Here is a 17260-nt window from a genome sequence, read left to right on the forward strand (position 1 = left end):
TACCAGAGCAAGACACTTTGTTAGGCTAGGCCTGTGATGTGAGGTCTGCTGATTGCATGATACGAAAGTCAAAGTGGTCGAACATTTATCAGGTGCGTTATTGGGTATTCGAAAATTGATCCAGATTAGATTGGAAATGCAGTAGGGCTGCTCAAGGCCAGCCACAGACTTGTCACAGTAGCTACTTTTCCCTCTCTTTCGTGTCTCAGCCACGTGGTCTTCGATGACCGTCTGTCATGACAATTCCGCCCCCCCCCGCCCGACCTATAATTTGGCTCGCACACGTCGGAGTGTTGATTGAAGTCGCCGTAGTGCCGTCGGATCTGGTTTCTGGGTGGCTTGATCATCCTTGATCTGCTGAACCTCCGTTCGAGCCTCTTGGACTATGTCACCGAGGTCCCCCCAAACTTCATCCGTGTAGCCTGTGAGCACTCGATTCCAGTCCTCGAGCCACAGCTGGCCCGCCTCGGCCAGATCCGTGACGCCCAGGGTCGTGAAGCTACTCTCAGCGGCGCCAACTCCTTCAGAGTTGCCATTCGGCTCACGCAAAAAGTCCGGTACGAAGTTGAGCATGTTGTTCCAGTCAGATGCCGAGATCTGGGCCGGCGATCCGTCCTCAAAGAGTGCTTGGCGTAGTTTCTTCAGCTCCGCCTCGGTGAGCCTCATCTGAGCCTCGTCCTCTGGGGTCTCTTCGTCCACCTGCGATAGCAAACGGACGACCTCGACACCATCTCGTTCCTGCTGCTCGGCTACGGACGAGGTAATGACGTCTCGTGATGATCTATTGCCGGGGTATTGCGAGACTCCAGCGCCCGATGTCTCCCATGCACCAGCCAGACCGACAGGCTCTGTTGGAACGAACACATTTGTGCTGTCCAGAAATTCAGAGAATGCTGCTTCCTCGGCAGCAACATGGGTATCGGCATGCCCTGGTCGGAAAGCACCCCTGGAGGTTGATGCGCCAGTAGAAGAAGAGTTCTCAGCTGGAAAACCAACATTCGTGGCTGCTGGTGATGTTGATGGTCCAGACTTTCCCGAGGAAGCCACACCGGCCAGGTCGCTCGCTGTTGGTGTGCTCTGCAGGACGCTTCTCGAAAGCCCAGCCGCAGATCGCCCTAAGCGTGTCGCAAATGAGTCACCGTCCGACTGCCTCAAAGCCTCCTGATCACTTTCATTTCTAGCGACTGCTTTGCCTTTATCGTTCACGTCGTTTTGCTGAGAACGGCCTGCGTCCGGTACACCACCGTCACCTGCTGGCTCAGACCCCATCCTGATGTCGGATGAACGGCTCTCGAAGCGGGGGCGGGCCGAGACACTCCAATGGGTATGTCCTTGTGTCCTGGTTGTTTAGAAACCAATTCCTCCTCAAAGTTTCTAAAAGGGTTGTAGGAGATTGGCTTCGATGGTCCACTCCCTATTTCAGATCGCTGCTGACGTTGGCCTGGAGGAGTTGCTAATGTGATTTGGAGCTCACATGGCTGAGAAGCTGCTGGACTGATGATGATGATGATGACAAAGAGATGTAGTGACACAACACTCTAGATACTTGGCATTGCAGCAAGCTTCATAAGCAATAAGATGTACCCGGTAAGGTGGAAGAGTGGTTTGCAACAGAGGGTCCAAGGTTAACTTTGGGAGATGCACGAGCAGCGGAATACCACCTGTCAGGGCTAGGTTCCAGGGAAGAACCACTAGTGTAAACCCAATGTGCAGGTGCTATAAACTATGTCATACAATCTATGTACTATAGAGATCAGCCCAAGCTGCAGCTGGGGTAATGAAGTGTGAGGACTGGTTGCATGACTTATGCATGACATCGACCTGGTAGGGTCCATTGAAGAGGGGGAATCATGTCAGAACAAAAGCCATGAGAAAGAAAGAAAAGATCAAAGGCAAAGAGGTCGAATAGGAAGGTGAACGCCCCATGATACCCAAGGCTTTCAGGGTGCAAAGACCTTCTGGAAGGGCCCAAATGGACCCCACATTCCACGTTGGACATCACTAGCTCCGTTTTGCCAGCAGGACTTGGGCAGCACTGTCCACCAAGGTTGACCTGGTGCCCCCCCCCCCCATCGAGGCCTGCCTGAGCTTTGCTCTGCTGCTTTGTTAGTCAAGACCACCCAGCGCCTGGAGCCAGAGCTTGGAGCCTCGTAGTTTTCTACCCGACCTGACCTCATCTTTTGCCAACCTGCAACCTCACGACAATTATCTCTCAACGACATCATACCCCGCACCGCTTGCCATCACCACACCCAACCCATTTTCACAACATCTCTGATTGCTTTCTGAAGGCTAGTCTTGCAATTCAACTGGCCCTGCCCTTCTATTCTGGTGAGTGCAGCCGAAGTTCACTGTGTCCTAGTCCTTGTGTTGCAGACTCCCAAATCCGCCCTGTCATCTGTGGCCGCTCCTTGTGCTGCGTGACCTTGCAGACCTCACCTCATCAACACCCAGAGCTGCTGCAGCCATATGAAGGCGGTGTCGCGTGGATCAGTCCAGCATCCACTTTCACTTGCACCCCTCACCTCGCCTCTCTCCTCCTTTGCCTCAGTTGCTCAACCTGATCAGACCAGCCTGTCCAGCTGGAGAGATCCCTTGCCTTTTTGTATTGGGCCTGCTCTGTAGTGAGCCCATTCTGCCGCGGCAGCCAAACCTAGCAACGAGAGAGCTTGTTCTGTCGCTCCTCCACATCCACGCCCCATCCCACCTCACCTGGCCTCAACCCTGCTCTCTCTGTCGTGGATGCGAGCCTCAACTGCGCTTCTTCTGCATCTAACAAGTTACCTCTGCTTTCAGCTTTCTCTCCCACTCCCGCCACATTCCCAACCACATCGCTGTTTCGATTTATTTTCGCCTCCTACATCCTTCGATCTGCATACCGGTCTCAGAACTCCCTCGAGTTTGCTGCCGACAAAGGACCTCCCCACCGAATCGACTGAACCGGTCTCGCACTACCAAGATACATCATTCCGTCGGGGTCCCGTTCAGCAGCTCACTGTAGCGTGGAGGCCGTCCTTCACCTACGCTCACGACAACCGCAACCATGGTGGACTCAGAACCTGGCTCGCCAACATGGAAGTTTACACAGTACGTCCTCCCCGCGTACCATATCCCTCTCTGCCATCTGATAAGTTTGACACGGGCGGCGGCGCTGTCGGCGGCCTTTTGCTGCGAGAGTGTCGATTTCGCACGTCAACCCTTTCGCTGTCGTACGTAGCTGACAAATGACAAGGTGCTTCGGAGACAAGGGCGATGTGGAGGATATCACGGAAGGTACGGATCCTGTGTTGTTCTTCACTATCCACGCGTACTGCTAGGACACGCCTTGCTAATCCCCGAGGCCTCAGCTGATATCATATCGACCGTCGAGTTTGACCACACGGGAAACTACCTGGCGACTGGCGACAAGGGTGGTCGGGTAGTGCTCTTTGAGCGCAACGAGACTGTGAGTTGGGCTTTTTCTGGCTGGTCACCGATGCGATGTGCTGGCGGCAGCGTCTGACGGGAGCAATAGAAAAAAACCTGCGAGTACAAGTTCCACACCGAGTTCCAATCCCACGAGCCCGAATTCGACTACCTCAAGTCTCTCGAGATCGAAGAGAAGATCAACAAGATCAAATGGTGCCGCCGACAGAACGCTTCCCACTACCTCCTGTCTACCAACGACAAGACGATCAAGCTATGGAAAGTCTTTGAGAAATCCCTGAAGGTGGTGGCCGAGAACAACCTCTCGAGCGAGGCCACGCCGGGCGGAATTGCAGGCGGTGGCGGCGCCCCGCGGGCGCTACCCAGTGCTATCAAGAATGCGGGTGATCTCAAGCTGCCTCGTTTGACACATCACGACACGGTCGTCGCAGCTGTTCCCCGGAAGACATACGCGAACGCCCATGCCTACCACATCAACAGCATATCCGTCAACAGCGATGGGGAGACGTTCATTAGCAGTGACGATCTCCGCATAAATCTGTGGAACCTCAACATTCAGGACCAGAGTTTCAATATCGTGGACATCAAGCCCGCGAATATGGAAGAGCTTACGGAGGTCATCACAGCTGCTGAGTTCCACCCCATGAGCTGCAACTGGTTCATGTATGCGAGCTCCAAGGGCACAATCAAGCTAGCGGACATGCGTGAGAGCGCACTCTGCGACCAACACGCCAAGCGTAAGAACACCCTTTCCCACCACCTACTTGAGCATGTGTGAGGAATCCCTGGGCGGGGAAGCGGTCGCATGGCTAACATCTGCCTCACAGTGTTCGAGCAAGAGGAGGATCCATCGGCGAGGTCCTTCTTCTCAGAGATCATCTCGTCAATCTCAGACGTGAGGTTCTCGTACGATGGCAGATACATCCTCTCCAGAGACTACCTGACCGTCAAGATCTGGGACGTCAACATGGAAAGGCAACCGGTCAAGACGATTCCAATCCACGAGCATCTCCGGCCCCGGCTCTGCGATACATACGAGAATGACAGCATTTTCGACAAATTCGAGGTTGTGTTCTCTGGCGATGCCAAGAACGTGATGACCGGCAGCTACAATAACAACTTCATGATCTACCCGTCCGACCCGGAGAAGGAGGTGGAGGTTGTGCTACAGGCAGACAAGTCAGCCTTCAAGGCCAAGAAGGTTGGCGTGCCGACACCAATCAACTCCTCAACAAGCCCTACTGCCAATGGGGGCAAGAAGAATGGGTCCCGATCTGGCAGCCCTGCAGGTGCACAGAGAATGCGCAAGGAGACAGATGCAGACCAGATCGACTTCAACAAGAAGATCCTGCACATGAGCTGGCATCCATTTGAGGACAGCATCGCAATTGCAGCCACAAACAATGTGAGGATTAACTCCACCTCCCCCCCCCCTCCTCTGAGAGACATGCCATGTATCTTTTTCCTGCTTGCTGACATTTTGCTGTAGCTGTTCGTTTTCTCGGCATTGTAAACATCTAGCATACAATCATCGTCATTTGATGCGCCTAGCAAAATTCCTTCATCTGCCTTGGCTGTGTGCCACTGGGGTCCCCAACCTGCTCTCTCACGACTTTCTCATCCTCTCCCTCTCGCGATTCCCACTTACCGTTCAAACATATTGGCTCCTCCAGTGGAACTCAGCGTGGCAATGAATTTGGCAATACTTGTTGGACTCTGTCACTGATGCTCAGAGCCTGCATGGAAGGTGATAGAACTCGGCAATCTGAGGCCGGGCAAGGGGAGGTTGTGTAAGCCCAGCTCTACAGCATGCACCTGGAAGAAACACAACAGGTGCTGCTGGGGTGCTGCTGTGGCGAGGAGGGGGCTGGAGAAGGCAGATGCATTAGAGCTGGTGGAGAGGCAAAACAAGTCTGTTTGGCATAGAGCCTCCTTCAGCCCACAGAAGACAAGAGACATGATTAGAAAGACTGGTTGTTTAAAAAGTGATGATATATGCTGTGGCCTTCGTCTTGTTCTTGTCTGAGTGAAAACCATATCTTCTTAAGTCTTCGACAAATCATGACCATATATAGCTTTGTGATTGATTAGCATGTGCTAGTGGTACAGCCGAGTTATATTCTCTCCCACATGTCTCAATCAGAGACGGTGAACACTCGTTATGCCACCGTCTCACCGAACTCGGAAGGTCTACCAGCTGCGCTTGAGATGCCATCCCCGGCGGTATACAGGCGCGCATAGAGCCATGGGTTAGCTTGCCACTCTGAACGTTACAGGTCACTTCAGTATGTCCTTCGTGGGATGAACAGCTGCCTCGCCGAGCGCTGGACTTTCCTCACATGATAATGTGAGAGATTTCAGTATTTGTGGAAGGGAGCTATCCTATCAACAACAAGATAGTGGGTGATTTGTGGTGGCAGTGGATCTACTTATGATGGGAGTGGCATAGACATTACGTGCTATGGGCATGCTTCACACCCAGGCGGCCTTTCAAGCGCCATCCACTTAGTGCGTCAGTGACATATTGCTATCAGTTGACGAGGGCGAGCATGATCTGCCATACGTAGTCCTTATTTGCCTCTTCCGTGGCAATTTCCTTCTCTTCTTACACATTTACCCATCGCCTCTTTCTCGAAACACTCCCCCCGGCCCACCGAGACCCCGAATATCTTCTTCTTGTCTTCCTTTTCAGCCGGATATATTCACAGTTGTATTTGTGTTGCTATGTCGCAAGGAAGAGAGAGCCATCCATGGAGAGCCCTTGGACTTGTGACACTGTGACATTGTATGCTTATGTTGACCTTGGAATCGTGCCGTCATGGGCGTCATCCACTTTCTCCTGTGACATGATCTAGGCGACTACCCACAGAGTTCACAATTGAGAAAGCCTCGATAGCCTAAGCGTTCGAGCCGCTCCATTATGAACAGTCAGTGACAAGCAGACCTCGCTGGATTCGACCGACACTGTGCCAGAGAATACCGGATTCTTTGGTTTACCATAAACCTTCCATGGTATCAAACATTGCTAGTCGATAGTATTCTTAGTGTGTGGTCTGGAACTTGAGATCTTTACTCATCATCCCAAAGGTCTTGACACGTGTGATGCCGAACTGCTTTAGGAGAGATCAGCGGTCTTCATGAAGCACTGGGCGACTACTTACACTCTGCAAATCCATGACATCTACTCTGCGCTCTGAATTCAGAGGGTCACATGTTTCCCTTGGTTGATAATTTCAGAATGCTCAAACACATGGGAATGTATCAAGCTTACGCAAGGTTATGGCTTCAGAAGACTTGCCGTCTAGACTTGCTTGAACATCACCTAAAGGAAAGCCAAAGGGGTCACTTGTGGCAATTAACCAGCCTGTATAACCAGTAAGTGCCTGACTTTCAATTTTACGGCAGGGAGTCATATGCAGCCAGAATCAGTGACGATTAGAATATGCACTATCTTGCCCAGACCGCACACTATCATGCTTGAACTGTATACCGTTGTGCCCAAGCCACCCTAACTATCACGCTTCACGTAAAGAAACACAACGGATCTTTCTGAATCTGACAAACTCCTCTCTAAGGCGACGCTCGTTAGCTGCGTTAATCTCAACCACCTGACCACTTAGCTGCGGAGCAAAGCATGTGTAAACGAGATGATCGTTCCGAAGTGAGGTCCCTCACGGGTATATAAAGCTGCCTTGTGGTCCCCCTCTGAGTTTTGAAGAGAGATCCTCATCCTTACAACCAACAACAAATTCAAGATGCAAACCAAGACTCTGTTCCTCGCTGCTCTGGCTTCTCTGGCCGCCACCGGCGCGGCCATGAAATGCGCAGTATGTTTAGCCCCAGACTGTTACTCGACAGATACCGTACTAATAGCACATCTCATACTCACAGATGAGTTGCGCAGAGAAGATCGGCCGCGCAGGCGGCTGTACAGATTTGCCCTGCCTCTGCTCGCGCGTGGAGGAGTTCTGTGGGCCCATCGAGGCCTGCGTCTTCTCGGAGTGTTCCCCTGGCGAGATAGATGGTGCGTACATGGGACCCACCCTTCCCAAAATCCTTTGGACCCCCAATATAGAGTCACTTCGGACTGACAAGTGCTTTGTGGCTATCGAAATTCTAGATTCTCGCAAGATGCCTTGCCTGTTCTGTCACCACCAGTGCTGAACGGAGATCTTGTTGAGGACCCAGTCGAGAGGGGGGGGGGGGTTTCTCTGTGGGTTTTCTGCAAGTCTCGATGCAATGGTTTCCGGACAGTTGGGCATGAAGAAGACATGCTGGGGGGAAGCCTTTGGTCTCTTCACATGTTGTGTATCTGAGGCATCGATGCAATGGATCCGGACAGTTGGGCATGAAGAAGACATGCTGGGGGGAAGCCTTTTGTCTCTTCACATGTTGTGTATCTGGGGCATGATGAACAGAATGTCCCGTGTGTGCCGCCCGCCTCTGCACGTTGTACTCGGATTTCGGAGTTGCTAGACAGGAGTGTCATCGCTCGTCGATTAGCGAATAATCATACATACCTACCGAATCTTCGTTTGAAAACCCTTTTGAGAGCCAGTAGGAAAGATATTACCCATCTCTGGGAAGACGTGTAGGATGTCAAGTCAAGGTGGGGTTTAAAAGGAAAGAGAGAGACAGGGACCCCAGTCTTGTCGGTTCGGCCCGCCATCCCTGCGGGGGTCATGTCCGAGTCCGGATACTGGCACGAGAAGATCTTGTGAGGGGAGATACAGATGTTCTCTCCCTCTTGATGACTTCAATCAAAGGCTTTATGTGCCTGCTACAACTCTTTTCCTCGTGCTCGAATATAGACGACAAAATGTGAGTATACTAAGGTCGAGACCCCGATAGAGCAAGAGACCACTGCATCGCCCCCAGGTACACTTCCGCAATACATATACAGGCACGGAGCCTCGTACGACTTTGTTTGCCACCACTCCTGATGTCTTTATACACAGAGTATATGAAGCATGCTGGCACCAAGATTCAGACCTTGAGCCTTGCCGAATGGTTGGAGAGGATGATAGTCGATGGGCGCCTTTGCATGCAAGATGAAATGCGTACAGCGTCACTACTCGTGGAATGGGGACTGTGTGCCCTCAAGGCTGTCGGAATATGTTGGGGCACAAATTCGAAGTTTACATCTTTGGACCGTTTGTGATATCTAGCCAGAGTGCCTAGACCAAGGTACCAACTGCTTGGCTGTCTACAACAAGAAGACGAAGGCTCCGGGCTTGTGGTATTTTGCCTGTCATTGCTGTTGATGAGCCTTGCGCAGGATCTATAAAGCCGACGGTGCCGGATGTTGCCCAGCGAAGGTGTGACATCCATTACGGTTTTCGACTTGCCACATCAGTCCCACCCATCCCCTCTCCAAGCATTTCAATCGCAGGTACCCGCATCTTCCCAAGCTAAATAATGCACAGCCGTCTTGAAATAGCCGGATAGATAATGCTTGATCGGCAGATGGGTGCCGATACTCCCTGAAGGTGCGGGGTGAATAGGTGGGAGGACCCCTGGAAGGTATCGACTGCAGCCCCTGGTGCGCCTGCAGCTGGGGCAACCATTCAGAAGCTCTGCCGTACCCGTGCCGCTGAGGCCACTTCATCCTGCCAAGATGAGAAGTGACAACCTTCTGGGCTCAACCTCCCCCCAATGATACCTCGCGAGACCCTGTCTTGACACGACACTGTCACGCGAACGGACTTTTCACGATCGCCCTTGGTCTTGGACACGTTCTTTACCCAAATTTTTCTTCTTCTTGGTGTTTTCTCGATACACTTGGTGTGTCTTGTTTTGCCAGCTGAGGCTCAATTGCTGTACCTGACCAGAAAGGCCTAGGCCCCTAACTAGCCCGTCTGCGCGCCACCCCGAAAACGCCACAAAAGGCTGCAAGCGATCCCCCGGTACATTCCCGCCCCTTGAGCTCGCAAGAATATTCGACATACGTACGTCCCTGCTGGCGGCCGCTTTGAGCTCAGCCAGAGTGCTCTCATCTCTCGCTCTCTCCCTTGGCCCATCTACGAAACACGACGCGTGTTGAGCCCGCCCCCCTCCACTACCACCACCGCTCGCCCGCTCCGCACCTGTGGCCCTTTGCTCGTCCTCGAACCGACCTCTTGCGTAAATGACGACCTCCCGCCCGACTCGACGACGACAGCCCTCTTCCCTACAGAAAGCCCAGCAACATGCGGCTTCCTCGGCTCCTATGACGCCCCGAGTCATCAATGCTGCTCCATCCCTGGAGAAAGCTGAGATTCATGGCATAGACGACCAGAGGCCTATGTCCTCCAAGATCATGGGCATGCTGGGCCGCATCTTCATCGAGACCATCCCGCAATGGCTTACCGTCGGGGCCATGCTGCTCCTGATCTTCGGGGGATGCTGCTCCAATGTCTTTGCCCTCGAAGCTATCATCCAGTCAGTGCCCAGCCTTCTCATTATCCCTCCTGAGCCCTGCCCAGACATGCAATGCTAACGGAATACCTCTCTCGGACAGGGTCGAGCCCGCCAGCGGTACTCTTCTGACCTTTGTCCAGTTCCTCTTCGTTGCCGTCACGGGCTACGTCTCCCAGTTCGACAACACTCGGCCGCCCCTCTTCATCCGGCCGAACAAGGTTCCCTTGAAGCGCTGGCTGATCAACATTGTGTTGTTTTTCAGCATCAACACGCTGAACAACCATGCCTTCAGCTACGACATCTCCGTACCGGTGCATATCATCCTCAGGTCTGGAGGCAGTATCACGACTATGATTGCTGGGAGCATCTGGGGCAAGAGATATTCTCGCATACAGCTCACGGCTGTGGTGTTGCTGACCATTGGCGTCATCATCGCCGCCTGGTCTGATGCGCAGACTAAGGTGAGAACCGGGCAATTAGGAAGAAGAACCACCTAGGCTTCTATGCTGACAAAAGACAGGGCACAGCGGAAGCAAAGGCCGGAAGTGCCGCGAGCTTCAATATCGGCCTCGCCATCCTTCTTTTCGCCCAGATCCTCTCCGCGATCATGGGTCTATATACCGAGGAGACGTACCGAAAATACGGGCCTCATTGGAAGGAAAACCTTTTCTACTCGCATCTTTTATCTCTGCCGCTTTTCATTCCATTCATGCCATCCATGTGGAGACAATGGAACAAGCTGGCGAGCAGCCCGCCTCTGCCTCTCCCGATTGCCGACTTGTTCGGCCTCGAAAAACTCCCGGCCGATATCCAACAAGGCATTGACAAGATTCACATTCCGAGCCAGATCTTCTATCTGGTCATGAATGTTTTGACGCAGTATGCGTGCATTCGGGGCGTCAATTTACTTGCGGCAGCGTCGTCGGCCCTGACTGTCACGATTGTCTTGAACATTCGCAAACTTGTGAGCCTCCTGCTCAGCATCTGGCTGTTTGGGAACCAACTGGCCACGGGCACCCTCCTCGGTGCTTGTATAGTGTTCTTCGCAGGGGGCCTGTATTCTCTCGATCCTGGCAAGAAGACCAAGCCACAGCCTGTCAGGCTCACAAAGGTTGGTTGAGCGTTCTTTCGATAAAAGATTACTGCATAAGGCGCCTCTATCATAAAAAGGCGATAGTGTCAATAGCATTAGACGGGAATTTTCTCATACAAAGCTGAGAAGAGCGGTATACAATAAAATATTGGATCTTTCTAAATTTGTCCTTTGCAGAATCCTGCGACTTACGTGGCTGTTTTTGGAACAATCGGGGTTTTTCTTCGCAACCACTATCTGCAAATAAAGTTATGAGATCCTGCAGGGCTAAGCAGATCACCGTGGGGGCTCTGAAGCACGTCTGCCGCGCCCAGAGCCCTGGAAATAGGGCAAAGGCTAGAACATTAGCTGGCTGGAAGCACTAATAATAGCCCTGCAGCTGGTATCCTCCAGACGTCATTTCTGGCGTCTCTTCTGAACCCCTCCACTGCTGGGGATCCCTGGATACGCTGCAGCGAACGAAAAATGGTGGGGAGCTCCGCGGTCGAGTCTCCCTCATCAGTCACACCGACTGGTCACATTGACATTTGATTCCAAATTATACATCTGCCTTAACAAAACTTTCAGCACAATTACGTGTGACCTCTGGAGTATACGCTGATCGTCCTTTTCTTCAACTTGACAGCGTTGTGATACAAGTCGTCGCACTCTCAGTGCGCATTCTGCACATAATGGCCGGCAAGTTGTGACGAGAGCACACTCACTCCGCAGAGCTCCCTTGGACGCCTTAGCTGCTTTGGAGCCTTCGACTGTGGTTACACAACTAACGAGAACCTTGTCTCAGATAACGCCCTCCTCGATGCTCCCACCCCCGGTTTCGACTCTCCTCAGCTCGACCCCATCGCCATGTCTCTCGCGCCCGATTCTGACGAGGAAGAGGGCACCGCGGCACACCAGAGCCGCAGCACAGGTTCGGGGGAAGATGGTCGTCCGCACACGAGTTCCAAGACCACACCTGAAGAGGAAGATGAGGAGGTGCTCCTGAGAGATATGCCCAAGAAGACTGCCTTCTACGACCCCGTGGCGGAGCGCCAGATGACGCATACCGACGCGAAACTCTTTTACCAGCGCAGCCAGCTTGACCAGAAGGCCGGCGGACAGCCTTGGGCCTCATCAGCGTACGGAGGCAGCGTTCTTGGCAGCCCTGTCATGTCTCATGTGGGAGAACATCAGACGGAAAAAATTCTCGGCACATCCTATGAGCTGCCAACCTCTGCATGGCCGCAGGCAGGTGGCGACAGTGTCCCCGGTAGTGTCTCTAAGAAAGATACTGCCCACTTCGCCTTTCCCAGCAACCGCAGCCAGGCCGGCAGCCAGCCCAATGTGCCCAGGGTGCCCAGTGGTCTTGGAGTGAGTGCCCACGACGCGGTATATCAGGCACAGCTGGATATGAGCACGGGCGCGCCCCAGGGAATTGGTAGTGCCTCCTACGTAGGCGCTGACCCGTCCGTCACAGCTGAGCTCAGCAGTATTCTCAAAAATGTCCAGAAGATATTGGACATTCGAAACAAGTATATCCGGCTGTCTTTGCAAGGAACGACGGACAATCCAAAGGACGATCCGAGCTGGCCAGTCTACCCGCCTCCTCCACAGCCTGCCTGGGTGGAAGAGCAGGACAAGGGGGTGAACCCGAGCACCAGTGCCAACAATAGCATGAACAACAGCATGACGACCCTGCCACAGGATCAAATTCCGGAGCAACACCCCAAGAGGAAGAGGCGCAAGCCTGGCGAGGACATCGGGGAGGATTTCGATATGGCCTTCTTCGAGCCCCTGCCTGGTGCAAGCGAGATGACCTTTGGTCTTGATGCCAACGGCGTCTATCAGGTGTTCGAAAATGAAGAGGCCCAAAAAGCCGACACCCCAGCTGTGAATGTGCCGACCATCAAGGAGTATTATATTGACTTGGATACGATCCTGTCCATCTCGTCCGATGGTCCGTCCAAGAGTTTTGCGTTCCGCCGGCTGCAGTATCTAGAGGGCAAGTACAATCTCTACGCCCTCCTAAATGAGTACCAGGAGACTGCCGATACCAAGAAGGTGCCTCATCGTGACTTCTACAATGTCAGAAAAGTCGACACCCACGTGCACCACTCGGCCTGTATGAACCAGAAGCATCTCCTTCGATTCATCAAGAGCAAGATGAAGAAGTCTCCTGACGAGGTGGTCCTTCACAGGGATGGCAAATATCTCACACTGGCCGAGGTGTTTCAGAGCATCAACTTGACGGCCTACGATCTCAGTATTGACACCTTGGATATGCATGCTCACACCGACTCGTTTCACCGCTTTGACAAGTTCAATCTCAAATACAACCCTGTCGGAGAGTCTCGCCTGCGAACAATTTTTTTGAAGACGGACAACCTTATCAAGGGGCGGTATCTGGCAGAGATCTCAAAGGAGGTCATAGCAGATCTGGAATCAAGCAAGTATCAGATGGTTGAGTGGCGCATCTCGATTTACGGCCGGAGCATGGATGAGTGGGACAAGCTCGCTGCATGGGTGGTTGATAACAAGCTGTTTTCGCACAATGTCAGGTGGCTCATCCAGATCCCCCGCCTGTACGATGTATACAAGGCAAGCGGGACGATGGAGACGTACGAGCAGATCGTGAAGAACATCTTCCAGCCCCTCTTCGAGGTGACCAAGGATCCTCAGTCTCACCCCAAACTCCACGTCTTCCTGCAGCGCGTTGTCGGTATCGACAGCGTGGATGACGAGAGCAAGGTTGAGCGGCGTCTGTTCAGAAAGTACCCGGTCCCTCGGGACTGGGACACCAAGCAGAACCCTCCCTACAGCTACTGGATCTACTACCTCTTCGCCAACATGACGTCGCTCAACTTCTGGAGGAAGCAGCGCGGCTTCAACACGTTCGTCCTGCGGCCGCACTGCGGTGAAGCCGGAGATGTGGAGCATCTCGCAGTCGCAGCCCAGTGCGCGCACAGCATCAGCCACGGCCTGCTGCTGCGAAAGGTACCGCTCCTGCAGTATATCTTTTACCTCGAGCAGATCGGTGTTGCCATGTCGCCCCTCAGCAACAACGCGCTCTTCCTTGCTCTCGAGAGAAATCCCTTCTTCCAGTACTTCAAGCGCGGTCTGAATGTGTCACTCTCCACAGATGACCCGCTGCAATTCGCGTACACCAAGGAACCACTGATGGAGGAGTACGCGGTCGCTGCGCAGATCTACAAGCTGAGCCCCATCGATATGTGCGAGCTCGCAAAGAATTCGGTCAAGCAGAGCGGATATGAGCACTCGATCAAGCAGCACTGGCTCGGCCACGACTTCTTGATCCCGGGATACCGGGGCAATACAATGGTCAAGACGAATGTGCCTGACCGGAGAGAGGAATTCCGTTATCGTACGCTGAGCGAGGAACGGCAGATGTGAGTTTCGCTTTTTTTCCCCTCTTTCTTTCTTTCCTTCCTCCCTTTGTCTTTCTTCTTTCCCTTCTCTCGCTTTGTCTTATTTTGTCTTCTTTTTCTTTTCTCCCCCTTGTCCTTTCAAACGTTTTCCACACCAACGAATGCAGAGAGCTGACATTGAGTAAAGGGTGGAAATGTATGTCTCGTACAGCAACTCAACCGTCAACCCCACCACTGCAGAAGCCAGCACAGTTGCCTCAGCCGCGCCCAACACACCAGTGACGTCTCTCAAGACGAATATCAATGTGGACAACACAACCCCGCTGCCGCGAAGCATGGGACAGCCGCCGACATCCTCACCGGCAATTACCGCGCAGCAGCCACAGTCGACCAACTCCTGGCCAGTAGAGGGCATGAACGACCTGCACCTCTCGGGGAACGAGCCAAGGATCTATCCCGGCATGATCAGCCGCCGGCAGAGGGCGAATAGCCTGCGCCAGTCGTCGATGCATGAGACCGATTAGGGAGCGCTACGAAGAGGGTGACGAGCCTGGCGGCGACGGGGGCTATGGAGGAGGTGAGCAGTAAGTCCGTCCTGGTTGTTCAGAAGTGCGGCGGACTTGAGGCGAGAATTTTACACATACGTCCATATAGGCAACGCGCGGTATTCATATCACAACAACGTCAAACTTGAATGGGCAGTGAGTGAAAACAAAATCAAAAAGATGGAGTTATACTATACCTACATGCTTCCTTGCAATACCATGCCAAGTTTCAACCTCACAAAGATAGATTTTTCCTTCGGACACTATTGATTCCATAGGCCAATTCACATTGCAAGAAAGCTTTCAATTCACGAGCTTGAGCACGGTATTTTGTTTTGGGACCTTTAGAGGTATACTTACTTGGTTGTAGGCCCTGAAGGTGGAATGCTCGACGATATGTATAGTTGACGCACTAGCACTCAGCCAACTGTACTGTACTGTACAGTTGCTGCAAGGCCCGCAGAAGGCCTTCCCCTGTCTCCTGCAGCTTGCTTACCTGTCGGTACATAGAGACATTTGACCTCGTCTCCTTTTTTCTTTCTTTTTTTCTTCTTATACTCGCTCAATCTTTCCCACACAGGCAGAGCTATCTTGAGAAATATTGTATTTTTAATCCTATTTCTCCCACTATACGAGGGAATCACATGACGATTTCGCATATGGACATTTGACAAAGTACATGAGTTTACTATACTACTGCTACAACTACAGCTACAACCACAGTACAGTACAGTACAGTAGTACTATTAGTATACTAGGTTACAGTGGCTGCTTCTGTTGAGGTCAGAGCGTTCGTGCCCGATCTTGGCCTTGCCCTTCCCTGCTGGGCCCTAGCACTCGGGCCCTGTCCCGTGCTGTCCCGTCCTGCCCGACAGTAAACTTGGTTCTTGGTCTTAGCCTTGCTCATGGGGCTCTGGGGTCTCCATCTTAATCAGCCAGCGACCTTGATTGCCCCCTTTTGCACCATCTCGAGAATCTGCCTACCTCTTCCGCATAGAGGCGGCGCATGACGCTGCACATGACAGCTACTTCATAGAACCACAACAAACACTGGCTGCCATTGCTTCCAGCGTCATCTTGCACCACCATCTCGAGAGACCACCGCGTCGAGCCGCCAGCACCACCTGACGAACAGCGAAACACACCCTTTACAGGTTTGTGTTCCTCGCGCAAGTGATACGGTACAAGCCGGGGCAACCTAGGGTCGGCACCAGCCTTCTTCTCCCTCCCGCTTTGCACCAAGTGTGTTTCGGGTGCATCCACCTCAGCTTGAAAGCCACCTGCCTGGAAGTCCCAGCAGTCTCTCGGCTCGCCTTGCCGTCGTCTTGAGAGCCGCGCATCCGGCTGGCTCTGCAGATAACCCAGGTCTCCTCCAAGATACACCTGGAAAGGCTGTTGAGTTTACACAAGTTTCATCGTCACATACCGAACCCCCTCGCGCCAAACCACCACCACCACCACCACCACCACCCCCCTCTTCCAACTCACGGTCGAGGAGCACCGGGCCGACCTGCTCCTCTCTGAGCTGTACCAGACCGACGCGATGGCATTCCTTGGCGTCTACAAGGCCCTCTACGACTATGCCCCGCAGTCCGAAGGGGAACTGGAGATCAGCGAAGGAGATCTGCTCTACGTCCTCGAGAAGAGCGGAGATGATGACTGGTGGAAGGCAAAGAAGAAGGCCAGCGCTGAGGAGGAGGAGGAGCCCGTCGGTCTGATCCCGAACAACTACGTGGAAGAGGTGAGCTCGGCCCTTTATACCGCGCCGAGGGCCTGCTGGCCTGACGCCGTGTTGTGATGTCTGACAAATCGTTTGCACAGGCAAAACCCATTGCGAAAGCCCGCGCGCTCTACGAGTACACCAGACAGACGGACGAGGAGCTGTCGTTTCCGGAGGAGGCAGAGCTCGACGTCTACGACACTTCAGATCCTGACTGGATCCTCGTGGGCCTCCATAGTGACTATGGATTTGTTCCTGCCAACTACATAGACATGGGCGAGGGCGGCGGCCAGAACGAGGAACACTCATCATCCCACGAGCCACAAGATGAGCCCGAGCCTGAGCCCGAGCCTGCTCCCCCGAGTCTTCCGACCAGACCTCCTGCGCCGCCGTCTCCCGTTGTCGAGGACGAACCCAGCCCGCCGCTCCCGGCACGAACTGCCGCGCCGCCAGAGCCAAGCACCCCCGAGGCTCCGAACCCGGCCGCGGCGCTGGCTGGTGTGATGGGTGGCCGGTCTGTTGCTGCTCCGCCGCCAGTGACACGAGAAATATCACGCCCTCCTGCCATAAACATCCCTCCGCCGCCGCGACAAGGTCCGCCTGACGACGAGGACAACGAGCTGTCCCCGCCTCTGCCGGCACGAACTCGCTCGATCCAGTCGACGGTGGATAACGACAGGCAGCAGCGCGAGAGCCTGTCCCCGTCCACCTC

General features: G+C 53.5%; 4 protein-coding genes across 4 annotated transcripts; 3 read left to right on the forward strand and 1 right to left on the reverse strand.

Annotated features, from left to right (window-relative positions):
* Positions 1-264: 264 nt before the first annotated feature.
* Positions 265-1269, reverse strand: M406DRAFT_62088 (uncharacterized protein; the record flags this gene model as incomplete). Its single annotated transcript, XM_040924760.1, has 2 exons — positions 265-1161; positions 1207-1269. 2 exons carry the CDS (start codon positions 1267-1269, stop codon positions 265-267), a joined length of 960 nt encoding a protein of 319 aa, XP_040775820.1.
* Positions 1270-2217: 948 nt separating this feature from the next.
* On the forward strand, positions 2218-5429 carry M406DRAFT_278487 (uncharacterized protein). The gene is made up of 7 exons (XM_040918354.1): positions 2218-2331; positions 2797-3087; positions 3233-3273; positions 3348-3445; positions 3515-4163; positions 4254-4831; positions 4916-5429. The coding sequence occupies exons 2-7, from the start codon at positions 3044-3046 to the stop codon at positions 4937-4939; spliced, it is 1434 nt and encodes a 477-aa protein (XP_040775821.1). The 5' UTR covers positions 2218-2331; positions 2797-3043; the 3' UTR covers positions 4940-5429.
* A 4205-nt stretch (positions 5430-9634) lies between these two features.
* M406DRAFT_340382 (UAA transporter) lies at positions 9635-10945 on the forward strand (the record flags this gene model as incomplete). The annotated part of the gene is made up of 3 exons (XM_040921551.1): positions 9635-9846; positions 9926-10286; positions 10346-10945. The coding sequence occupies 3 exons, from the start codon at positions 9635-9637 to the stop codon at positions 10943-10945; spliced, it is 1173 nt and encodes a 390-aa protein (XP_040775822.1).
* Positions 10946-11451: 506 nt separating this feature from the next.
* Positions 11452-14308, forward strand: M406DRAFT_292061 (AMP deaminase; the record flags this gene model as incomplete). Its single annotated transcript, XM_040919010.1, has 1 exon — positions 11452-14308. Exon 1 carries the CDS (start codon positions 11765-11767, stop codon positions 14306-14308), a length of 2544 nt encoding a protein of 847 aa, XP_040775823.1. The 5' UTR covers positions 11452-11764.
* Positions 14309-17260: the final 2952 nt, after the last annotated feature.

This window comes from Cryphonectria parasitica (genome assembly GCF_011745365.1).
Source record: "Cryphonectria parasitica EP155 unplaced genomic scaffold M406scaffold_5, whole genome shotgun sequence".
Classification (NCBI taxonomy): Eukaryota; Fungi; Ascomycota; class Sordariomycetes; order Diaporthales; family Cryphonectriaceae; genus Cryphonectria; species Cryphonectria parasitica.